Below are 26,084 nucleotides of genomic sequence, written 5' to 3'. Positions count from 1 at the left end.
CTTCTGTCTTACTCTTTCTTTAAGGAACTAGGGCAGCCCCTAGTAGCCAACCAACTGAATTCTTTGGGTGCAGATCTCAGTAAGAAGAGGAGCATGAACCTGGATTTTATGTTCATAACTGACACTATGATTGTTTTCTTATTTTGCTGCAGTTATTCCATGCACAGTGATATTTCTGTCTGAGGAAGCAAGACGCCTTCACAGATGAGTACGAAAAAGATGCATGTGTTTTCCCAAGCCTGAAATCACGAGCTCATATGTACTTTACTGTAATCTGACACTTATTGTAAGAAATATATTTTATGTAATTGGCAGTGACAGCCACATATTCTGAGGGAAAAAAAGTATCTTGAACTGTATACCGTGTATCACTGGTAACGATTTGCAGCAGTATCTTCCATAAAAGTAAAGGAAAATTTAGCACTCGAAAGCCAGGCCTCCAAACCAAAATAAAATCCTTTTCTTTTTCTGTGCCTAGGCTAAGATCCATCTCACCTCACTGTAGACATCGACAGTGTAGACGCATATGGTAGGACCCATCACCCCGAGCTCCCTTTGCAGTCAATATAGGGAACAGGCACTTTTAGGCCGTGATTCATCTGACCTATTTACATGTCTGCTGTAGGAGGGGATGAATCACTGCCTAGGCTAGATTGGTGCGGAGGATAAAGGGAGCCTAAGATGGCCAGCTAAGAGGTAGGTGCTTATACAGAACCACAGTCTGAATTTGGACTTAAAGTTTGGAACAACAATTTTTCAGAGAAGAGTTACATTTCCTAAGCCACATTTTCCTAGCAGCATATGTGTATGACTACATAGATATGTGGGGTTTTAATTCCTGCAACAGAAACATTTGCAACAGTATCTTTTGAAAACTGGCCCTATATCCCCTTCTCCAAATGTTCCACCATCTGAAGAGCTACCATTTTATCTCTCTCTGCCTCTACCCCTTTTTCACACATGCAGACATGTGTACACATGCCACGTTTCAGAGCTGGGCCTTACAAATTTTCAGCAATAACTCAAAATATATTCCTCTATGTGTGGTAGCCAGAGCTGTTACACACAGACAAGAATATTAACTGGTTTTGTTTAAAAAACCCAAAGCAAAATACTCAAAGAAAACCACCAAATGAACATTTCTAAAATTTATTTATTTTTTGAAATAACATTTTAAATTCAGATTTTCTGCTAGAATCTGCTCTACCCTGCCTGCAGCCTTGGTGAGGCAGGATGTTGTAGGAAGAAGAACATCAGTTTCTGGGAGTCACACATGGATGCAGAGGAATGGGAAAGACACTTGATTGTCTAAGAATGCGTCCAAGTTCCCAAGTGAATCTCTGGGAAGATAAGAGAGAGGTATTGTTGTATTATTATGTGTAGAAGATCAGAGCTGAAAGAGTTTGATTTATGGGGAGTGAGGATGATGTCGTTGCAGGTACACTTGTGAACTTGCTGTGATATAACGTCCCAGTGCATCCGAACACTCATCTAGGCTCCAAACGGCACGAAGGTAATGTTTTAAAAAGGAAGTCACCCTGTTGCAGAGCTTTACAATGCTCAGCTGCTGCCGAGGAGGGCTTGGTGTAGCTCCAGTAGTGGTAGGCAAAATATCTCTCCCATCCAGCCATTGGCACACAGCACAGCAACCCATTTATGTGAGCACCTGGTTGATCAGTTTGCTTATGACAGATCTTGGCATGTCCTCTCCTCTGGCTGTAAAGCTTTACTGACTCTTGTGTTTTGTGGGATTTTTTTTCTTTCCCCACAAACTCTTGTTTGGCATGGGAGGATTTGGAACAGAGCGAGTCTGGCTGTGGCGACAAGAGGAAACTGCATTTTGGATACTCTTTTACAGTGCAAGCTTTGCACCCGCTTAAGGGATTTTCTGTGGGGACTGGGAGGAAGGGCTGCCTATCATCCAAAGTCGACTGCCGTGGCGGCAAAAGTTGTTGGCAGAGAGCACAAGAATCTAAAGGCTGCCTCTGAGAAATGGGCATGGGTTTGATGGTTCCCCACAGGTTGAAGTGCAGAAGCAGCTTCAGGAAGAGTACTCATTCATGGGTCATCCCAGTGCATCATTCATTAAGTATGAGGCCCTACAGGAAAACCAGGGCTTCGTGTTCTCTGTGCCCCCTCCTGCATCAGCCCTGACGTCAGCAGTTTCGAACCACGGAAGTTAAATTAAGGCCAGCATGGTCTAATAGGCAAGGGAGAGCAAACGCTGAGAAGTCAAGGTAATGAGAAAATACCTGCCATCTGGAGCTGTCATAAGCACGAATTTACGTCACTCCCCACTAAATAAATAAATTACAGCCAGCAGAACATTACTTTCTCTCAATGCAAAGCCCCACTCCTGCCGTTACTGCCAAAAATTTTGGCCTCCCTGCTTTTCATGCGCTCGCCGACTCCTGCTGAAAGCCCCACAGAGACGTGTTGGGGCGCAGGCAGACATCTGCAGCCGCTGGCTGAGGGAGCTCCGCGGCCGTGGTGGGACCTGCTCGGCTGCACCCACCCGCTCCTGTCCTCGTTCTGAAGGAAAGTTTTCCTCCTGGCTCTGACAGCACCACAGCCACTCGAGGAAGCACGTGACTTCCTTGGGAGCCGGGGTTTCGTGTTTGCATTGCAGGCCTCCAGCAGGCATGGCACCGAGGCAATGTTTATTGCAGTTTTTGTAAAGTCGTCACAGCAGCTGCAGTTCTGGAAAGCAGAGTGCCGGCTGGGAGCGGAGAGAGAGGCTCAAAGTGCACTCCGACACCTAGAAATCAGGGTGGAAAGGGGAAAAAAAACAAAAAAGAAAATGAAAAACAGCAACCAGCCTCCTCCCCCAGAAAGCTCATTGTGTTCCTGGATGCCAGGGGTGCTGCTTGCCCTCCAGATGGTTACTGCAGAGCCCATCTGGCTACAAGTGAGTCAATGGAAATTGCAGCTCAGGATGCCAGTAACAGGACCAACTCTGTCCCGGTGGGGTGCCTGCACTCCTGGGGGAGCGGCACAGGGGAAGTAGAAGGCCCTGGCTCCATGGCTTTCTGTGCTACATGCTAAGCAGTCTGCCAGGCAGGAGAGAGCTCAAGCCCTTTCAGACAGTGCAGTGCAAGAGTGTCGTGGGGTTACTGAGGCTGACTCCACACCCGCTGCGGCCAGCTGCTGCACCTCGGCAATCAGCCCTTGCACGTTCATCAGCTTGGCTGCAATGCTGTGCTCATGCAGCCACACAGCTCCCAGGGCCCCAGCTGGCATCTCTGCCCCATGCTGTGCAGCTGTCCTGGCTTATGTGGAGCGACCTCATTGTGGCTGGGAAATCCCCAGGGAGCCAGGATGGGAGCTAGGTCTTATCTTACAAATGATTTACCTGCTGCTTCCCATTACAGGAACATGACCCAACTTTCTCCTCTTCTCCCTCCTGGCTTGATTTTAATGATGTTAGGCCACCTAAAGTTTGAGGCTTCTCTGATGCTACAGGCCTGGAAGTCACAGCTGCAACTGAGGCAAGTAAGTACCCATGGCAAGTCTCATATGAGCAATAGACGCTCTCTGCTGCCCATGCACGCTCTTAGTAGGTAACTTGTATCTCTGCTGACAAACAGCAGTGACTGGCAGGACAGTGGGCTTGAGTATTTCCCTGTACACTGCTCTTTCTCTGTGTAACTCCACTGGTCTGTGGAGTTTTGTCTGACAGAGGAGATGTCACACAGTCTCCAGTTGTCTTAGAGCTTGGTGGAACTGAACAAAGTTGATGTAGAGCTAAAATTCTTCCACTTGATAATGCCCCAGACCCTGGTTGTTAGGTGGAGCACTTTTTGTCATGGGAAAGTGCTGTAGGTTGTTTGGTGCAAAATACCTTCACTTTCCTAAACTGCACAGCATTTCAAGAAAGTGGTCCTCTCTGCTGGGCCATCAACAAGCTCTCCATGTCCATGTGCCCCACAGTCCTCTGAAAGGACTGCCGTGAGGCACCAGGCAGGGGAACCATCACTTTGTCTGCCTGGGAGTACTCTGAAAACCAGCACTGGAAGATACTTTGCAGGCACCTTGAGGTATAGACGCTGGCAATATGGTGAGAAGGGTTTCCTGGGCAGCGTCCTCCATGAAATCCCCACCAGTCTCCTACTTCATATGCCCTTGTGCCATGAACAGTTCTACTCTGTCTCAATAAGAACTGAAACTTCAGTGCCCAAGCTGTTTCCTTAGCCCAAGTGCACCGAAATGCTCCTGGTGAGCAGGACTGGGGTAAGACAGGCAGGGAGAGGAAGGGAGTAAGCAAAGATGTGTCAGAAGTGGTGGCAGATCCTCAAAAGTGGTGTAGGGAGGGCTTGGCAACCCTTTCAGCACTGTTGTATTGCAACAGGAAGGAGGAGGTTATACAGAGGTTACTTAAGAACCACCAACTTTTTCCAGGCTTCTATTGCACTGCAGAAATTCTGCAAGTGAGAAGAAGGAAAAAAAACTATCTGAAAAGAAGGTACTCTTGCTAATTAAAAAACTTCCTGTAAGAGCTTACTGCTATTAAATAATTGCTACATTTTGACTTGCTGTTTGCAGGAGGTTTGGGAAGCACTTGTGTTCCCAGCCATGAATATTTTCTTAGAAGGATGGCATGGCTTTTTCATCGCTACATGCTTACGCTGAAATAGATGGGAAAGCAGTTTTGACTAGCCCAAACAGAAGTCTTTGATCAGCCTACATCTGAGATTTTCCTTAAGGTTGTTAGTGGGAGAGAAATAAGTGGCTAAGTACTTTTTTTCTTTTTTCCCCCTTTCCCCACTAGCTCTTTTTTTCCTCTATTTTTCAAAAGAGGATTGTCTGGGTGCAGGAATTAGCTCTTTAGATATTGAGTGTTTGTGTGCATAGGGACAAAAGATAAAATTCTCCATTAATCATCCACAGACTCTTGAAGCCTGTAGTCTATTTGGGATGATTGCAGTATAACCTAGAATGTCATTTTTATTAGAGGGAGGTAGTGTGTGATGCACTTTCTGGAAACAGAATTTGCTAATTTGAATTCAATAATGCTGTTTTGGAAGGTGGGAGAATGAATGACTTTCCAGTTGTTTTACCTGAAACTCCCTAATGTTTTTATTGCCTTGCTTCTCCCAGGCAAATATTTCTGTGTTAGGCTTCCCTCTCCTTCTGGCCCCCGTCTTCTTCTCTTATTCATGTGTTTTGACAAACACAAAATGCCTTCCAATCCTTAGAGAGCTGTACTCCATCATTAGACTGATGTTTTCTGCCTCTCAGTTTTTATTTATGTGAATCTAAAAATGTGTAGCTCACTGGCACCCCACACTGTTTTGGGTCTCTCCCATGTTACATGGGCTTCATGTTTGCTTTTTCCTTGCGCACTTTCTTTCTTTCATAGTCTTACAACAGTTTTAATACAGGATGTCTGAAACGACAACCACTGACAAGGAGAGGAAACCTCCTCTAAATGGGAGAAGAGCTGTCCCATCAAACTACTCCAATGATGAAGAAAATGAGGTCCCTGAGATGGAAGCTTTTGGACTCATACCTAGAGGATTTAATCCAAAAGGTACAACCTGCAATTAAGCCACTAGTTTACTCTTACGTCTTCCATGCTCACCTCTGCCCAGGTCTGTGAATTAAAACCAAATTACTTTTCTCCTTACATGTTTTTATCTTAGATAGCTTTTATTGCTGCTCATAAAAAAAACTTGCTTAAAACACCCGTGCTCATGGAAATGTTAGTACAGGTTATGGGTAGGGAAAGTGAGCAGTGGAGAAGCCGAGGGACTAGTTTTCAACTTGAACTGCAGGAGTGGTTAAAAAAAGGTAAGAATGGATTTTCCTAGCTTGATCACAATCACAGAGTCACTTTAGGACCTGCTGGCTTCAGGAGTGGCAGTGGCAGCACTGGGGTGAAGGAGACAGGAGGGACTCTCCCATCTTAATGGCCCTTCTGGTTTGTATGACCTTAAACCAACCATGAAACTACTGCAAAATGCCAGTTGGCAGGGAAAACTTTTGCTAGATGTTCAGCTCACTCATAAAAATGAATTCAAATCTAAAAGAAATCCCCATATTTTTAAGTATTCGCCCATGAAAAGTGTTTAAATTGTTTGGCTGGGGAGAAAAAACAATGTCGTGATAGGGAATGGGCAAATCAAACCAAATTCTCAGTCTCAACTCTTTGGAATGAACTTAGGAAAAAAATAGGTAAGATTTGGTTTAAAAGAAATCAGGATTGGCTCCTGAACAAGTCACCAGCCAAATGACATTAATTTTTTGGCCTGTTTGGAAATGAACAGCAGAATTTGTTGAACGTGTCAACTCAGAGTAGCCAGATGTAATAATACTCAATACTGGTATGGGACTTTTCATTCAGAGTTGAAAGAGTGCCTAATAAATGTAGATAAACAGTAATTACTGCATCTTACACTTTGGGAAACAGGCAAAGCAATTTTAAACAAGATCAAATTTTTATTGCAAAGTATTAATTCCATAGTACTAATCATGTGCCTTAACCACACATCTCCCCCATTTTAATACACACAGGTTTCCTAAAGAGACATTGCTTTTCGAAGCTCTGGGGCAAGTATGTGTGTTTAAATTGTCAAATGCAATGCAATACAGGTCCTGACTAGACATTGTTTGAAACCCAATATGCTCACAGAATTCTGCTGGAGATGTGTGAGAGTGTGGGATACCTTAGAAAGAATGCAGCCTGTAGCTAAATCCCACTACTACCAGGAGAATGATTCCTGTTGCTTTTTGATGTGCTTCACATCAGGCTCTGAATGAAGTGCAGTGCTGGTGGGAGGGAGCCTCTTGCTTTTCAGAAATGCAATAGAAACTCAGGAATGCCAGGTGAAGTGAGGTGAAGCAGGAACTCAGTGTGTGCTTAAGGTGGTGCTGCTGGTGAGAAAAAACAGCCTTAGTGCAAAGCCAAAGAGTTTATGTGGCCATAGGATAAACCTGGCTATGGGAGTGGTATGGCTGAAAAATAATATATTTGTGTGTAACAGTATAACTTTTTCTGTACAGCTGGATCTGCTCTGCTGGGCAGTTCAGTTCTGCCATACTTGCAGCAACAACACGCAAAGGGGTGAGCTGAAGGGAGGGACTGCGCTGCCTTCCTGTTTCAGTGCACAGATCCTGTGTCCTGTGATCTGAGCTTGCAATGCCAGCTGATGGGAGTGTGGTCACTGTGGACACTGTTTTAGGGTAGGATGCTTAAGTCACCTGTCAGACCATGTTACAGGTTTGCAGCTCAACAGAGCCTGGTCTGTGACTGACATTCAGGAGCAGAGTCTGTCCAGACCACTTGCAGTTCTGTGCTTGGGGAATAAAGTAGGCATCTGCAGTCAGAGCAGGAGCGATGCAGTATGGCAGGGCTCTAGCACCACAAGCACATCCTTGCAGTGGACTGCTTGTGCCACCTCCTTCCCCTTCTCCTGCACATCTCTACACTTCTGGGTTGTCCAAATTCTTTCTAGGGGTTCTCATGTTTCATTAACATAATACACTGAAAAAAGCAGGCAAATGCTTTTCTCCCTAGTCGTACAACTGAGGTGTTTTCTAGCCTTTGGGGTAGGATTGGGCACCTGCTATAAACATCTAAACATCAGTGTCTTCACCTGTGTCAGATCATAGTCAACACAGAGCCATCCAGTGAGTGGAGGTGAGGGTACAGGCTGTCGGGAGAGGCAGCAGGCATCGCTTCCAGAGTGATCTGTACCTTCCCTCAGCTCCACCGGCTGCAGCAACCAGCCACCAACTGGCTGTTATTAGAGGCTACATACCAGTCTCACATCATTTGGATGCCTAAATTTAACTGAATCCTGCCCTTGATCTGTGCAGTGTAGGTGTCTACAGCTGAGCTAATCCCCCTCGTTTCCCTTGACAGCCAGCAGAGAGAAACAGGCATTTTTAGGGTGTGATTCATTTGACCTATTTTAGCTACTACTCTAGGATGAGGTAAAACCGTGTGTTTGACTAGCTCTCTGCTGACTTTCCACTTTGCTGAATCACCACCAGAGAGAGCAGCGCAGCGGAGGCTGCCAGGGAGGGCTGCCTGCTGTGAGGGCCTGGCTGGCGTGCAGGAGGACATGTTCAGTGAGGAGGACATGCAGCCCCCAAGTGCTCCTTCATCAAGAAGCCTGTGTCTGTGTGAGCACACCTGGGCCTTGTCCTTCCCCTGGCTCTCCCCAACCAGCTCATCTCACTACAATGTGTCCCATTCAGGCCTGGTGCTTATGGCCATGCGGTGGGAGGACACGGCCCCACGATCCATGAACTCCCAATGCACCCTGCATTGCAAAGCCTGCCGACTCACCAGGGAGTCCTGCTTCCCCTCTTCGTAGGGTAATGGGCACCTCCTTTGGAAAGTCACATTGTTCAGAGTGTAATCCAGAGCCATTTCTCTCTGGTGCTCAAAGAAAATCTGATGTTTGAAGGCTATTCTTTCTATTTGAAAAACAGCTCAAGCTCGTGCTCATTTACTTACATGCAAGCTTAACAGTGGAAAAGCTTAAAGAAAGTATCAAACTGCTGCTTCTTGTGCAGCAAACCTGCTTGCACTAGACAGTAGACCAGACTACAGACAAACCATCAAATGGACAACTTCAAAGAAGGCTTCGATGGCCACCTATCCCTCACAAACAGGTCAGCAGTGACCTGTGTGTTGCCTGGAGCCTTCCTTATGATCATACCCTGGTGATAGTGTTTGTACATTCCGTTACCCTGCTCGTGCTTTGTCTTCTGTAATTACCATTACTGTAATTAACACAGGCTTGGTCACAGGTTATCTTCATCTTGCAAGCTCAAAGTACCTCTTAACACCAACAGCAAAAATGAAATGTGTTTTCTGCAGATGCATATTGACAGAAACCGTGTAAAGTCCCTAGACAAAACAAATCTGGTGGCCCAGGGTGGCTTAGCTTTGCAGTTCTTGAAGGAGCTAACACGTGAAGGAAGGGCAGGGTCACATTTGCCTTTTATTTCACAACACCAGATAAAAACACAACAAACCCTCAAATCCATTTTTATATCTCCTAGGAAGTAGGGAGCTGAGATAAATTTACTGATAGCTTCACCCTTCACAAGATACGCAGCTTTTACATGTAGTGCTTTCTCCCTTGGTTGAGAGAGAGAACAGGAGAAGCTCTCCCCTGCTTCCACTTTACCCCGTTCTGGGAAATTCCTGCCTCCTAATTGAATTGTGAGCATTATTGTGAGTGAGCATTGGCAATGTTTTCAGGGAGGGTGGCAAGGGTGTGGCCCATTTCACAGAGGGGCAATGAGAATGTTTTCTGAGCAAAATATATTTAAAGTTTCACACACAAACAAAAAAAATCTCTGTAACTTCAGATAGTGATAAAGTCAGTGGGGATCTACAGAAGTTACTCCAGAAGCCTGGCAATTTGAACAGAGAATAATAATAACATTAACATGGGATTTTAATGTTCAATGTTCAACTCTGCTTCAGGATTGAAGAGGGTATTCCAGACTCTCTGCAGATTAAGGTTAGCAGGAGGCAGATGATTTGGGGTCTAGTTGTCCAGAGTTTTCCCAGGAAAGGATCCTTATCTTGCTGTGCCCTCCTTTCCTTCTGTTTCCTAAGGCCAGGGCTAGGCAGTTGATGGTGACAATGCAGATGCAGGACCTGTTCCTGCTGCCCTTATTTCCCCTCTCCCATTAGCTGTTACCCAGAGCTCAGGCTGAGAGGCTTGGCAGGGGCAGGAGCAGGACCATTCTGGCATCCAGAGGAGTTGATGCCTGTAGGCCTATGCTGATGTCTTGAACACATCTGTTCAGAAGGACAGGGCTACATCACCCACTGCTGTAGCCTGAAGGCTACACATTGGAGAGGGAGCTGCTCTGCTGCTTGTCCAGAGCTGCTCACCATACAGTGTCTCCCTTGCCTTTGAGGGAAAGCAGTGGTGCAATGCTGGCATCTGAACTTCTGTGAAACAGGACGTATTTCAGCCCTCAGTAACTTGAAGATCCAACTTATTCGCTGAGCACATCAGTCCTGCTCACAGTGTACTCGGTAGCGGGCCAAATTAACCACCATCACGAGTACACACAGCTGCCGGAAATGTGCACCTCTTTTTGCCAGGCATGAGTTTGGCTCCATCATCCTCAGTATAAAATGCAGAAATTAGCTCGTTTCTAACTGTCAGCACCTGGTGAGACAAGCTGAAAACTGCAAAACAAGCTTTATTCTTCTATCTCTCTCCTGGTGGTGTGCATTAACAGTCCTCCTGACAGAGGTTGTGTGATTATCTGCCCAAGCATGTAGGCAAAAGAATGATGTCCAGTTCATTTTTGTGTGTTTGCTCGTTGTCACGATTCCTGGTATGGTACAGTCATGTGGCTTGTGGTGACAGCAAGTGCCTTTGGCTATCCCAAAGCCACCTCACACTGGTCGTTTGCTGAGCAGACTAACTTCTAGCAGTGGTAGGCTATATCCCTTTATGAAGCCCTAATTCAAGGAGCGAAGCTTTGCCTGTTCATGTTATAGATACCTACTGCTGTTTGCCTATAACTCTATGTTGTAATTATATACTGTAACGTTATGTTTAGTTTTCATAAGAAGACGCTAATACCAGTGAAGGTGTAGTGAGAAGCTGGATCTAGACATGTACAGTACACCAAAACCTTATTTAATACAGACAATCCAAGCTCTTGGCTGAATACAAAATGTTTAACTCAGTCTCTTCAGCACTTGGTACTAGTAATGCTTTGCAAACATTTATGTATTTAAGCATCACAAAACCCCTGTAAATTTTCACTTTACAAATGGAGGGCTTCAATATGAGAGACACAAAGCCAGCTGTCAAAGACCCACTGATTGCACTGGTAAACTTGTAACAGCAAGGCCCAGACTTGCAGAAAGCTGATGCCAGAGGAAAGATGAAACCCAACATTCCTTGGGGACATTCAGCATCCCGCTTGTAACAACCTGCTTTTTCTGCAATTGCTTTTGCCATTCACTAGGAGCCTTGCAGCCTCTGTGAAAACGGTAGGTGGACGGAGAAGTGTCAGACCCCAACAGACCCAGCACTCTCCATTGTACAGTGTTCCTCAATGAGGCAACGCTGGGGAATGGGAGGACTGCGCCTCTAGTGACATTGACATCTATAATTGACATTCTAACATATTGACTCTGTTCATTTACTTGTATCTGCAGATTATCTACGTGTTGTGGACATTCATATGTTCCAGGACCCCTACGAGATTAACAAGCAGCAGCACCACACTGACAAGTACTACAGCCCCAAGCTGATAGTGCGTCGGGGACAGCCTTTCCAAATCCAGATTGACTTCAACCGACCCTACAAGCCAGAGACGGACCAGTTCTGGCTAGAGTATTTGATAGGTAAATCGCTGGCAAAGGCTGTGTCCTATCTGCAAAGCAAGGTCGAGGAGCCTTTCATAAACAGGAACACAGTAGTACTTAATGGCTGGGTCTGTTCCTGTTGCGATTGATAAACCATAAAAACAGGCTGAACCATAGGCAAGGAAGTGCTTTTCTAAATAGAGTCTTGAATCCTTATTCAAGAAAGTCAGCAGAATTGCTTATGAGAGAAGGAGCAGCGTTTGGGGCTTTCTGTTTAGCAAGAAGTTGTACTTTACTGAGTTTTCAGAGTTATCTCTGGTTAATGCTGTATGGCAATGCTGAAAGGAAGGTGGAATTGAAAACATCTTTTACTAAGTGTTTAGGAGATGCAGAGAGGAGGACTCTTGTTTGAAGTGGGAGAGATGACTATGTATGAACTAGGATAACAAATGTTGAGTATGCATGGGAGATAAATCACACAGAGTAGAAAAATAGGAGGCCTTGCAAGTTTGCAGCCGGCATTTACAGCCAACTTGGTAACAAGGGAGAAGGTTCAAAGGCTATATAGCTTTGGACCAGAGATTGCTCAGGGCTACACAAGTGATTTTCTTGATTTATTGCAAAAAGTGTAAGAGCATTTTTCCTCTCACTGAGAGGTCTCCATCAGAGACTCAGGTCTTAATGTATCTGTTGGCTTATTGAAGATACAGGAATAGAGAAGAGCATAAACTTGTGAACTTGCTAGAGAAGGGGAAAAACTTGTGACAGTGTGGGGCTTCCTGCCGTACTCCAAAGATGGCCCCACCAAACGCTGCTCCTATGTATTAAGATGTCAATGTTCTCCTTATAAACTCTTTAAAGTAGCTTTGAATTGATGTCTTCATTTACTTTCCTGAGAGATGCAATTCCAAAATTTGTAACATTGATTTTTTTTTTCTACCACTGAATTATGTTCATGTGGCCATTTATTAGATTTGTTACCTTTTAAAGCTAGATGGGTGTTTATCTCTTAAACATATGTACAGTGAAAAGGTTACTGTCTGCACATTTTTTTTCATGGGTCTCTTATTTCTAATTTAAATTAGGGTTGGGAGGCATGTTATGACAGTCTGGTGAATGATTGGCTGAACAGCCACAAGTGCCTTTAAAAATTTAATATGCATAAATATCATTAGTTCTTTTGGGATTTAATTAAATTCAAGACTGTTCCCTTAATCTTTATATGTTTAAAACAAACAGCTGTAGCAAGAAGAGGTGGAAAATGGAACATTTGTTTTTTATTGCATTGTGCGCAGTTTGCATTTGTTTTAATCAGATATTCTATATTGGAAGAAGAAATTTAACACCTCTTTTGACGTTGCACAGAGAACATATTCACTTATTTTTCTGTTGCTCTTTCCTAACATATCTGTCCATGGTTTGTACCTTGAATTTCTAAGCGTGGATGAAAATCCCCTCATCCTCAGCCATGGCAGGCATAGGGTTAAATGCCGCCTAAGCCAGGGGATACCTTGCAACAAACTCAGGGCTGAATGATTACTTTGGAGTCAGCCCTGACTCTGTAGTTGACTTCTCCTCCCCATTCTTCATGGTTCCTGTCCTTTCTGTGGCCTGGGAATGGTGATGCTGATGTCCTGTGTGTGGTGGCTGGTGATGGGCTCAAGGAAAGCACTGCAGCTGCAATACTACTGCCCTCCATTGCTTTTTAAGCATCTACTATGAGCACCACTGCCCTCTTGCTACAAGGAATTTAGTTTACAAACACTCAACTGGGAGAAGAGACATTCAAGCTTCTCTTCTAGGAAACAGTAGATGCTCAGTGCTCAACAAATGTTTGTCTTTATGTGCATGTGGTGAAAACACAGTACGTTTGTTCTCAGAGGCCAGCAACAGAAAGCAAAACACAAACAGTCCACAAAGGAGAAAGAAATTATTTAGAGGTTATCTACTTGACTCTTGCTACTTCTTCTAGTGGCAAGTGCAAAGTTTAATATCCTGAAGAGGAGAAAGAAGAGATTTCTTGTACTTATGAGAGGGCACTGAGTGCTCAAGGCTTCAGTGCTGTACTCTCAAACCTCTGTCACAGGGAAGTGTGGCCATTTTCATCCAGATTTTTTCTTTTAATCTGCCTGAAGAGAGGGCATTCACCTCTCTCAATGTCAGTTGCCTGAACACCAAAGCTTAAACCAAACTTGATTACCTCAGCTGCCTCTGTGAGTGGAGGAGGGAGGCAGGCACCACCCCCGGGGCACTTTGACCACACTGTCTTAAAATGAGATGAACTCTCTTCTGGAATCTTTAAGTTTTTTCTGTCAGGCAGAAGTGATACCTTAAGGATTGGCTTAAAGGATAGCTCTACAGCTTGAGCTATACAGCTTGAGCTCAGAGAAGCTTTTTGAAATGAAACAAGGGGTATGCCTAGGAAAGTGCTGTGTTTCAGAGATTCCAGTGATGGACACACAGAAATCTTGGCAAGTTGTTGCAGAATGACCTCTCCAAGGAGCTATCTTTGTGCCTGAGCGGTAGATCTCAAATGATGCATTAGAACTGTAGAATAACCTAGGTTGGAGAGGCCTCTGAAGGTCTCATGTCCATGCCCTTGCTCAAAGCAGGTCCAGCTTGTTCTGGCTGCTCAGGGCCTTGCCCTAGGGACAGGCTAAAGTATCTCCAAGGGTAGGGAGGTTACCTCAAGCAATGTGGACCAGGCTGTCCATGAGCTGTAGAATCTTTTCGATCTTACAAAGTGCTATTATCATTAGGTACTTTTGGTAGGGAAGACTGGCCTTGGTTCCCAGGGAATTCGGCTGCAGCTAGGAAAACCCAGTATCTTTTTTTGCAGGGCTGTGCCTAGAGTGAGGGCTGTTTATACAACAGCACCTTATAAAGCTATTCAGAAATTACTAGTTCCCAGCACTGGAAATTTCCCAGCATTGAAGTTAATCCATCATAGAATTTTTATCCATTAAAGACTAATTTTGCTTCTGAAAAATGTGACAATGGTAATGACTTGACCCTCTGCGAGTGTAGAACTATTCTACCTTTGTTCCCCAAAATTTAGTTTTACTTTTTTTTCCTCCTACTTTTTCTTCTTTTGCATCATTAAAAAGATGATTAATGAAGCAAGAAAAGCAAGTAGAGACTGCTTAATCCTTCTTCTGATTGATAATGAATCAAAGGTACTCGGGACAAATACTTCTTGCTTCATGTGAAACGAGGTCTGAAACTCTCACAGAAGAATCTTTACTAACAATATTTTTTAATCCACAGTCTTTTAAAGACCATTCCCACAGAGTCTTGAATTCATGGGCTAAGTTGTATAAACTTATATATAAAAATGTATAAATAATTCACCTCAATGCCTTGAAAGTCACTTTTACTGATACTCTTCTGTGGTGGTTCCTTATAATCAAAGTCCTTTTTGCTTTGAGTGTTTTGCTTAGAGTCATAATCAGTGAAACTGGCTGAAGTGCTAACTTGTGAATTATTATAATTCTGTTTTGCACATAATGCTTCATTAGATTAAGACCATGCTTGCCTGCCCAAGTATGGAAAACAATGAATGTGCCAAGAAGCCTACACGGAAAAATATCCACTTATAAAGAGTAATGGAATGTTATTCCAGTTCTCAGGCCGAACTGCAGCCCTGCGTCAGTACCTGTGATTTGGGAGCTGCTCCATCACCACATTTCCATCCTCTCAGCACACTTCCTGGATTTAATGAGAGGAAAGGTGATCATCACCCCTTGGGAAATACTTATTTTATTGGCCTGGGGTTGAGATGAAAGAGCCAGAAGCGTAGATGTGGTGTTTGCATCTAATTCCCCACAGTGGAGCCTCAGGGGGCCTACCTTGCCTGATCTCGCCTGACTACCACCTTCATGGTAACAGGGTTACTTTCTGCTGCTCTTGGCTTTCCAAAGTCTGGGACTTGGCCTGACTGAGCACAGCTCCCACACCTGGGCCAACCAGTTTGGCACAAGTGCTGCCAAGTTTTCATGGTCACTGCTGCACTGGCTGTAATTTCTCTGAAAAGCAGATGTATAATTAGATGAGCTTATAAGGCCTTCAGTCTTGCTTTTAGTAGTAGTTTCCTTCACATGGCTGTAAATCCGAGAGTGGGTTGATGAGTTTATTTGGTGCATCCTTACTCTAATGATATATTTCCCCATATCCTCATAAATTGTTTTCTATTTATATTTTCCCTAAATGGCTTCATAAATCCGTATATATTGGTCTAGCCTTAAATACCACTATGAATGTTTTATTTACTGGCATACTTCTGGAATGACCATAAATCGCAGTCTTCCAGGGCTACCATCACCTTTCCACGTGTGTGTGCATGGACACCCACACACCTGCCCATATGAACTCCTTGGGTTTCTATAAATCATTGGCCTTTGGCTCGAGATGAGAGCTGAGACTTATGCTCCCTTTTCTACAGTCTTCCTTGGCTTGCTCCAGAGAAATAGTTCTAAACACATGAAAGCAACTGAGAACATAAAGATATTGGAGCTAATCTCATATGTCTTATTTAAGTGACATCAAATTCCCACTTACATTCAGAGGGGCTTCTGAGTACAACTAAAAGACCAGGGATCCGATTCAAGACACTTGTGCCAGAATCAGTCGAGCTCTTCATACTGTCTTACAGTGTCCACAGCCTTTCCTTGATTTCACGGCAGTGTTGGGAAATGGACTGTGCCAGGAAGGCTGAGATTTTGTTCCTTCTGTCAGGCAGTAAATCTTAGTGGGAAGTATTGCTACCCCTGCTGTCACCTGTCCTCCTCAACAGCTCTGGAGCAGAGCGAGTGTTAACTAATGGGGCTGGGACAGGAACTGTCCCACAGCACCTCAGATGAGATGCTGAGCACTTCTGCTTGTAGGAAAAAAACGTGCCTGTTGGAAAAAGCTTGGTCTTGATTTTTTTAGAAGCTTTCTTGGCATTATACAATAGCAACTAACTTGGGTACTAAGAGCAAACTCTGTTGATGCTGGTACATAACCCAACACTGAGATTGTTAAATCACTGTACCCTGTTTAAAAAAGAACTACAAAATTTGAACAGAGGTATAGAAACATCTGATGGTCCAAACATGGAGCCTCATTTGGATGGAGAAAGAATAATTCATTAGCAATGGAACATATTTCCAAGAGAAGAGACCTGTTTGCTAGCTCTTATCAAACAACAAACCTCTCCACTTTCTGAACAAGGCCTCTGGGGTATTTTTTTCCTCCCTTCTGGAATTCTCAGCCAGTTCCTGGAGGAGCAGAGAGAAGGGAGTCCTTTGAGGTACTCCATGAAGGCAGTATTTCATGCAAAGGAATCCTTTTTCTTTATTGTGCACTCCTTTTGCACTGCTGCAGCAGCATCAAGTGGCACATAAAATCTAGTAGTATTTTTTAATGGTTTTAATAGCTAAGGTGTGTGACTCTAATGTGTATTTTATGAGTGTAAAGTACTAGAAACATTCACTCCTGGGACAGAGTGGTCAGATGTTAAGGTTTCCTAACTGGATACATGAACAAAAATTACTTCAATGTATTTGGGTTTCTTATATTTCCAAGTTTATATGCAGCATTTCTGAAGGCAATGGAATTTGAAGGTGGGAGGAATCCAGGTGTGATATTGAATCTATGGCCTAAAGACACTACTCTATTTTACAGGAACTTGTTTGTCCTTCTTGTGTGTTTTGATTGTTTGGGTTTTTATTGGAGCATTTCTCCTCTTTCTTTTTCTTTGTCTTAATTTTTCTTGGTTTTTTTTTTTGCTTGCTTTTTCTCTTCACTCATTCTTCCTTCTCCTCCTCCATCTTTCTCTCCTTTTTATCTTCCTCTTCCTCTCCCTCTCCCCCTCCCCCTCCCTTTCCCTTTCCCTTTTTCCTTTGCCCTTTTCCTTTCCTAATATTTGTTGTAGTCATTCATAGCGATTAATAAGGCATAGTCACAGCATGCTAACACCTATCTCAAGGTTACTTGCTACAATAAGGCTTATGTCTGCTAAATAACTATTGTATTTGTGGCTTCCAGCTCAAAATTATCAAAATGTCACCATTATTATACTTCCAGACCGGGCATTGAAATGCATTATTTACCCTTTGAATGAAAGAGGGTATCTAGGTAAAACTAAAGAACCTATCAGGAAACTTAATAATCTTACCAGGTGTATTACATGTCCAAAAGGGAGCCAGATTCCTTGACTCCTTAAACAAACAGTTTTTTAAGGAGTGTTCCTGAAAAGACTATTGAGAGATAGCTTCATTGCCTCCCTCTCTTCTGAGGCATCCTATGTTCATCAGGAAGCAAATGTACTCTCAAGCCCACTATATCTCTAATCTCTGTGTTACCAAATTTTCCCTCCTTCCTGCCAAAAGTAAAACACCTGCTCTCTTGTGTAGAGCCTGTGCAAGAGCACCCGTGGGTCCCACTGCTAGCTGTGCTGCCAGCATGGCCTTGACTTGGCAGCAGCCTTTAGGCGCTGTTTAATGCACACACATGGAGCAATGTGCACATCCACCAGGCATCAAGGGAAAAACTAAACTAGGTGAAGACGGAGGATTCCAAGGACTGGGCAGGGGCAGAGGAGAAGTATCATCTGAGCCAGCCCTGGTCCTTGTTAGTCATTTCTAAGGAACAGCAGCAGAATTGAAGATTTGGAGGAGGAGTGCTCATGTTTTGTTGGCTCAACTTGCTGTACCTGTCTCTCTCCCTCTGTTGCTATAAATCTTTCTCTGGTGTGGCAGTTTTACCCAGAATTAAGCACAGCTTGCCTCTGTGCCTGGCAGGCCCAGAGCTGTCATCCTAAGGAGCTAAGGCACACGTTAAAAAGAACTCATTTTGAACTTGTGTGCATTGCCATAGGTCTGTGTTTTAGATGGCTCATTCTTTTGCTGCTGCATAAATACACCTTGGCAAGCTTTAACAACTACTGCACTCTGCTTTTGCCCCTATAAAGTGTGTTTGTGTGGCAGTGGGCCACCCAAACATGCCCACATCCACACATGCTTCAGTCATGGTGCATTTCACCATGTAGACCTTCACTCGTGTTTGTTTATTTTCAAAGCTTGGTGAGGCAGCACTGAGTGAGACCTGAACTCTTTTTATAGCAACAGTAACTACTTTGCTCCTCATTACTTGAGTGCCTGGAAACTCCAGGTGTAGAGCTGAGCTGAGCTGCAACTGAAGTGGGCAGGAGCTTTAGGAGCCAGTTTGGATACTTACAGAAACCATGGTGGGATAAGAAATGATAAGGAAGAAGTATCAAAGGTTTGAAGGCCTGTGCACTGTGCAGTATGGGAAACAGTTATCTTTGTGCCCCTAAACCTTCTGTACAATGGTGGTTTCTGCAAAAAAGAATATCTTCTGGCTCTATCATAGCTCAGTACCTAGCACTGAAATGCAGAGGTGGAGGCTCATAGTACAGAATCACTGTGAATTCTCTCTTGTCCTCTCCTGCCTTGAAGGCGGGACAGTTAGCAGCCCCTGTTTAGTGCTTTGTTACCTTCTAAGCTGCAAAAGGAGCCTATAAAAGATTCACCCTGTGCCATGTTGTAACCGTGCAGCAACCTCCAGGCTGAGTTCTCAGACTGGATTTTCCCATTTCCACATGCGGTTAGAACAGAGTGAGACATCCCCCAACAGTGTGATGTCGTGCAAGGACTTTATCTTTCCCAGAGAAATTGTCTGTGAAATGTCCTTCTGTGAGGGCCAAGGTCTCCTACACCCAAAGCACATGTGAGCATCAGGGAGTGAGGCAACCACAAAGAACTGGCTATGGAGCGTGGCTGAGGCTGCCAGCTCCTGGAGCAGATCAGAGCAGGAGAGATCCTGAGCCAGTTGCTGCTGCTGGCAGAAGAACCCTCCTGTCAGCATAAAAAGAATTTATCTTCTCTACATGGCTCCTGGTCCTGACATGCACCTAAACACCCTCCTGCCTCTCTGCAGGTTGGGTTAGCATTGAGAGACCCTGCAGAGAGTGCTCTGCCAGGCATTCACAGGCTTTTGATACTGACTCTTTGGATAACATTAAATATTCTTCCTTAGAGACTCTAACCCAGAGAATTAAATCATCACTGCATGTTATCTGATCCAAGAAAGGAGTGACATTACAGATATCCCAACTATAAGCCAAAAGTTGACCCTACTTTTCCACTGCAGCCAGGAATGTGTGCTCGAGAGGCACGTGTGCCAAACCATTCAAATAGGACTTACCCATGATGTTGATAAAGGTAGTACTGAACCTATGTAAGGATTATTTTACCAGTAACCTTAGCACATAATGCCAATGTTGTTCAGCTTTATAGAGCTCCAGTATCTAAACAGCAGATGTGTGTATTTGAGGCTAGTGTGGCTGGTGCTGTCAGGTGTCTAGATGTGTGATTTACCATTCAGCTCCACAAGCTCCTGTCAGAAGTAACAATTCCCTTACTCTTCCATTTGCATTTTTGTTTTTGTTTCAGAAGATTAGGGAACTTGCCTTCTCTTCAATTGAGACAATGGAAATTGCTCATAGTGCTCCTGAGGACTCTGCCCATCTTCCCAGGCTTCCTCCTGGGTTCAGGACGTATGCAACCATTAGCGACCAGCAAACCCCGTCAGAATGACAGAAGCAAACAATGTTCTCTTGTATTTACTGTTTATAATATCTGCAAATTAGACTAACTACTAGGATGTCCCTTCCTGGCATCTCTGCTGTCTGCAGAGATGTAGGCAATAGCCCAGAGCACCTTGTGGATGAGCAAGATAGTGCAGTGACCTCATTCTCTCTTACTGTGTCGGAGTAGTAGTGTGCAGCTCTAGGCTGAAAGGATCTTGCATACTTCTCAGCAGCAGCTACAGGTGTCCCCTTGTCAGGTGACAGGTATATTAGGATATCTTGTGGCTTTGCATGCAGGAAGGTCCTTTGTTTGGAAGAGCAAATGAAGTTTTGCATCTTAGAGCTCCAGAAAAGTGAGAATAGCAGACAATTACTGCTTTGCTGAACCTGCTACAAAGTTCCAGTGATGAGGTTTCCATAAGGATGTCTTGCAAAAGCCTCATGGCCCTCTTGGAGGTCCTATCTGATTCCTACAGATGGATTTATTGAGGAGTGATTCTGTAGCCTCACCATGTGCATGTGGTGCAAAGTCCTTGCCACAGCACAAGTCCTTCTGTCCCTCATAGGCTCCTACACCAACGTGCAGCTTCCAGTGAGGATGACAGTGTCAGTTCCTAACCATGTTAAAATAGTAACGTCTTCCTCCTCCCACCTTTCTGAAGGAGGTAAGGGAAGTATTTTTAAAAGAAGCACTTGTTAATGGTTTTCAAGGCTGTCAGTTCAATTACTTGGTTTGCTCTGCTGCTTTGTTTGCATGAACTGCTTTTTTATAAAAACAATATGTCAAAACTAGAAGCAAAGTATCAACTGCAGAGGCAAGCTGGGTCATGGCCAGTTGCACTACAAAGAACATGTTCAGCTCTCAGATTGCAATTGTTATCAGGCGTAAGACTCATCTCTGTTACCTCTGTAGGCTTTTCTCTCTAGACTGGCTTTCCTTTGATAGCTTCTGTTTGAAGTGTCCAGTGCTTTATCTTCTAGTGTTTTCTACCAGTTCTGCTTTTTTATTCTAGTCCTTTTTTTTTCCGTAGATTTTTCCCTTCTGTTGTGCCCCTCACTGATCCGACTGGGTTTCATGGGTTACAGCATCCCTGGGTATCAGGGCAAAGTGGGCTATTTCTGTGCACTGAACATCTGCAAAATGGAAATACATGTGCAACAAATAATCTCTCAGAGGAAGCACGGTAGCCCCAGATTTCTTAGGAACACGGATGTCATAGCAGCTTGTGAGCATCAGATTCAAAGCTAGAATTGTTCTTTTCCAGAACATAGCAGTGTTCAAATCTAGGATTATCTCTACATCAGCTATATAAAAATAAGCCAGCAGGAAAATCAACGCCCTTGTGAGTTTAATTTTGAAGTTCTTAAATAGTAGGAATGCAAAATATGGAAGCCTGTCTCTCTGTCTGCCATCATTGCTTTTCATTACCCTATTTTTGAATGAGAGAGTCTGACTTTCAGCCTAAAATATGAAACGAAGAATAGATTTGAGAAGGAGATAAGAAACTCAGCATTCTCACAAGTGTCTTTTCTGTCTACACTGCTGGTTGGCTTTCAGATACAGTTTGGCTCTACCTCAGACTCAACGGGTGGATCCTCACACAACTTTGAATCCTGACAGTGTACGTGTTTACATGTAGTCTATCTGCCTAGATGCTTTTTATAGTTGGCAGAATAAAATAGGCTTCTCTGGAGTGTGATTTGTCTTAGTGTGAGATGGACTATCATGTGCAGCATTTTGGAGGTGTGTCATAATTTGGGACCCATTGCTCACAGAGAAAGTTTGCCTATCTAGCCCAGATGCTCTTGTCTATACTCTGTGTGTCCTGAGTTGGTTCCCACTCCATCCATGAGGACTGGACACTCAGGAGATACCAAGCACTTGGTATCTGGTGGTGAACTGGCTTATGTTTCCTGCATCTGTGTGAACTTGTGTAAAAGAGTGCTTGGTCTCTGCTTGTTGATGCAGTAGTGGAGAGAGAGGAACAAGATTCTGCTTTGCTGAAGAGCCCCAAATGTCCTGGCCCCAGTGGTCACTTGTGTGCTCGTGACAAGGGTGGTAGGTGCATCTGAACTAGGAAAGGGTCTCTTACCCATACTTAGCAGCTGTGTGGCTGAAACTGAGGCAAGGAGAAAACTGGAGTGCAGCTTGCTGCACTAAGATAAAGAGTGGTGGGAAAGGGAATCCTGGGACAGTCTCTGCTCCTGCTGCCAGGACTATCTCTTGGCAGTGCCTGCGCCAGTAAGACTGAAGCTTTCTGCCTGGTGAAGCACAGGCTGTCTGCTGCAGTGTGTTATGTGTATTCATGTGGCTGCATCACCAAGTGAGCGGGCATTGTGTGAAGCAATGAGGGAGGAAGGTGGCTTCTGCCCACTAAAACTTGCCACCTCCATTGAAAATAAGATAAAGGGACAGAGAACTGCCAGGAAATTGAGAAACTGACCAAACAAGGCAAACTTCTTCATATTATCTCTCCAGGTCGCTACCCACAGCCAAACAAAGGTACCTACATCCCGATCCTAGTAGGCGATGTGCTGAAACCTGGCGAATGGGGAGCCAAGATTACCCACAAGGAGAATAACTCCATTCACCTCTCCATCATGTCCTCTGCCACCTGCATCATTGGGAAATTCCGCCTCTACGTTGCTGTCTGGACTCCTTTTGGCATCCTCCGGACACCCAGAAACTCAGCAACCGACACTTACATCCTATTCAATCCCTGGTGCCAGCGTAAGTACCTTGTCAGAGCCAAAGGGTCACACTGTCTGATGCCAGGCTCATTGAGTTTGGTAGGGAGTCTCCAGGATGGAAAGCTCAGTACTGGAGGTTGAAGACATGCCAGTTTGGGTCTGGAAATTATATAGTAACTCTACCAAGAGACAAGCCTTTCAGGCTGGAGAATAACCTGGTGTGAGCAGTGCTCCAGGCTGCAGACCTCCATGTTGCACTCTGAAGTGTTTTGAGGCCAAGACCTCAGGCAGCACAATGAGGCTCCATTTCTCATAGTAAATATATCTCAAGGCTTTGCTTAGACTTTAACAGGCATCAGCACAAGCATCCTGCCTGCCTGTGTATGCCTTAAACTGTTAAGTCAATACAGGCCTGTTTTTTTATCTGGGATTTATTGTGGGTCAGGATGTGGCAGTGTCTGTTGAGTTACACAGCCAATTGTCACGTTTAGGATTGAACATCTGCAGCTGAAAGCCTGCAGGACTTCAATGGGACCTGCTGTTCCTGCACAGGTTGGATGGAGGCAGCCTGCTGTGGCATCACTGGTGGTGCCTTCCTGAGACTACATGACATTTGCCCTTATAACTTCCCCTTTAGTGGTGACTAATTACCAGCAACCCTGTCCTCTGTGAGGAACAGAACATTTTGCAAATGAGCCTTTTTTTTACAATCCGGTGGGTTGAAGAACAATTTCTCTTTTTTAAATCTCCCTGGATCCCAGGTAAAATCAGCCCTATGCTAACAGAGTTGCATTTTACCCAATGAATTCCACATGTAGCTTTAAGGAGATGGCAAGCAGGACCAGAGAGGTTTGTCTCAGGATTTTGACAGGTTGCAGCACTACATCTCAGCTTCCAACACTCGTAAGGCTCCAAATATATATTGCTATATATTTAGGTCACCAGCTAACTTTAACATTCTCCTGCCACCCTGCCTTCACCTTTCAATATTTTCACCAGAGTATTTGCATCAAATAATCCCATACAAAGCAAGGGCCATCTTACCGAGTGACGAGTAAGTTTAACATTATTAATAGAGTCCATTATTCAGCTGCACTACTGTCAGTGCATCGAATGATTTGTGTTGAATTCATTACTTGCCCCTGCTGCAAGGGAATATAAGCCATGATTAGCTTATGCATTATTTAGGAAGATATATGTTCATGCTGAGTAAAGCAGAGTTAGTTAAGCAGGAACAGGAGGGAAGGGCAGGGCCCAAGGCCTTGCAACAGCATGACATACTTCTGAAAGCAGCTGAAGAAGTAAGTACCTTAGAGCATCATGCTAGGATTTCAGTCTGGAAGAGGAGGGAGAGTATGTAATAGAAAGAGGAATCATTGGCAAAGATATGATCCACCGGTGAGCAGACAAAACTGCTTAAGGTTTGTGAAGGCATCGTCAGCCTGTCACAGCTCTGGCTAGTAAGGTGTGATTCTCTGCCCCAAGGTAGAACATCTCTTGGCTTTAGTCCTGAGTATCATAACAACTATTTTGTTAGCCTGCACAGTAACTATCCAGAACTCAGCAACTCTTTGGAAAGGGACAAACTCCAAAGAAAAAGCTTCTTATAATGCCTCAGATTGTCTTAGGACTAGTATGCAGATAGGGCTGCATACAGCCCTAATGTGGAGAAAAAACGTGATGTGAAGGGCTTGGTTACTCCACTGTATTGTGACTGGGACTATACAGACTGATTCAAGGTGCTAGTCAGGGGACAGGAAAATCAATCCCTTCTTCACATCTTCTTCCCCACCAGCCCTGTGTGCTGTCCAGTCCACCTTTGTTCATGGCACATGGGTGCTTTGCTCTTCTATGCACTCCCTCCCTCCCTCCCTCCCTCTCTCCCACTTGAGCTGAATGGGGCCAAAAGCCAGCAAAATTAAAACCACAGCATGAGAGCAAGCCCACAGGGAACAAGATATGCAGCAGTTGTCTCCAGCAGCAACCATTGACAAGGGTAATGGATAAGCTCCACTTCAGAAAAACAGAAGAGAGTCTCTGGACAGCAAAGATGTGCTGTGTAGCCCCAGGCCCAGAGGAGGGAAATTAGGGTCACATTTTCATTGCCAGCTTATGTATTCAGGTGTATCTCAATGACTTCAGGTCCTCTGCCTTGCTAACCATTGTAGTTTTTCTTTTCTGTATGTTTGACTTGGATTTATTCTCATTTCTTGCCCCTAATTTTACTCGTAGGTGATTTGTGCTAATCGTCTCCTGTATCTGCTCTTTCTCTCTTTCCATGTGTTAGAAAACTAGGGACTGTTTCCCTACACTATTTCCTCCCCTGGCTGGAAAAGATTATTCTGTGGAATGACAAAAGAGTATAAAAACTCAGGCAGTTTAAATGCAGAGAAAACAATAGTTTGAAAATCTCCCAGGCTTGTTTGCTGGGTTAATAGTCAAGCAGAAAAGCCTGAGTGAAAAGCCTCATTAAAAAGAGTGAAGGCTGATGCCAGGAATGAACGGGGATTGTTATAGCAGGGAGCAGAGCAGTGTCTAGTGCAGCTTTCCAACTCATCATTTTGGAGAAACATCAATGTGCCAGTATGAGCTTTTCTTTAAGGCAGAGGCATTTGCACCCTTTTTTTATTACTCCTTTTCTCACTGTAGTTCAGTTTTGACATATCTACCCAGCCAGGGATGCATTCTTTTTGCTGTTTCAGAACAAGTTTGAATACTTTACCAGTCAAGCTACAGAGTACTTTGCTTCTGAAATCATCAGATACTTTTGTATGTTTTAGTCCTTTTAGCTACACTTAAGACTGATTGCCAAGAATACTTTAAAGATATAGATTCAGGTCCTGATCCTGCAAAGTGACATACACCAGCTCCAAACTTCTGGGAATTCAGCAAGCTAGTGGACTGAGATTTGAGATACACAGGGGAAATTTGCATTGCTTAATAAGCAAGGAAAAGCCTGTGAGGAGAGACGGCACTCTTTCTTCAGCTAGCTGACATAGTTGGGAAGAACAGATGTGCTTTTAGGCATGTAGAGCCCTCTTCAGTTCTGACACAGAAGACACAACTGGCAAGTAGTTAAGGATAACTTCCTTGGAGGTTAACTCTTAGTGCTCTCAGACTACATGAAAGCAAAGAAAGTGTTCTTTGATCTGGATACTGAGATATCTTTCCAAGGAGGTGCTGAGTCCCAACATCTTTCTGCTTTGGAACATTCAGTGCTTATCAGCAAAAGACCTTGCAACGACTTGTATGGCTCTGCCACAGGCTGAAATGCATAGAGTATCTGAGTAAGTTAGAGACTGTGGACTGAGGGTGCATGTTCCATTCATCCAAGCCTCCTGCAAAGTGCATTATAATTCAGCAATTAAATATAATGCAACTTTATTGAGTCAGCTGCACATTTCTTCTGCTTAAATGCCCCGATAAAGTTTGAAGATTAGTAACATGAGATTGACTTTAGACTTCCCTCATGTGCAGCCAGTCATGTAAATTTGGCCT

General features: G+C 44.2%; 1 protein-coding gene across 8 annotated transcripts in view; it reads left to right on the top strand.

The window, feature by feature from the left end:
• F13A1 (coagulation factor XIII A chain) overlaps positions 1-26,084 on the top strand; it is a 121,397-nt gene that overhangs the window by 57,006 nt on the left and 38,307 nt on the right. For 4 of the 8 annotated variants that reach the window (XM_061995429.1, XM_061995427.1, XM_061995428.1 and 1 more), the window contains 9 exons: positions 153-208; positions 479-529; positions 626-696; positions 1,184-1,359; positions 1,439-1,513; positions 3,372-3,492; positions 5,382-5,530; positions 11,153-11,341; positions 22,375-22,626. In XM_061995429.1, coding sequence (XP_061851413.1) covers positions 5,383-5,530; positions 11,153-11,341; positions 22,375-22,626 — 589 coding nt within the window. In that variant the 5' untranslated portion in view covers positions 153-208; positions 479-529; positions 626-696; ... (2 more) ...; positions 3,372-3,492; position 5,382. Of the gene's footprint in view, positions 1-152; positions 209-478; positions 530-625; positions 697-1,183; positions 1,360-1,438; positions 1,514-3,371; positions 3,493-4,335; positions 4,463-5,359; positions 5,531-11,152; positions 11,342-22,374; positions 22,627-26,084 lie in introns of those variants that run through there. The other 4 variants (XM_061995433.1, XM_061995435.1, XM_061995430.1 and 1 more) reach the window with 4 other exon arrangements.

The sequence above is a fragment of the Colius striatus genome, chromosome 4 (genome assembly GCF_028858725.1).
Source record: "Colius striatus isolate bColStr4 chromosome 4, bColStr4.1.hap1, whole genome shotgun sequence".
NCBI lineage: Eukaryota > Metazoa > Chordata > Aves > Coliiformes > Coliidae > Colius > Colius striatus.
Note: the sequence above shows the minus strand (reverse complement) of the source record. Positions and strands in the feature narration are given on the sequence as shown.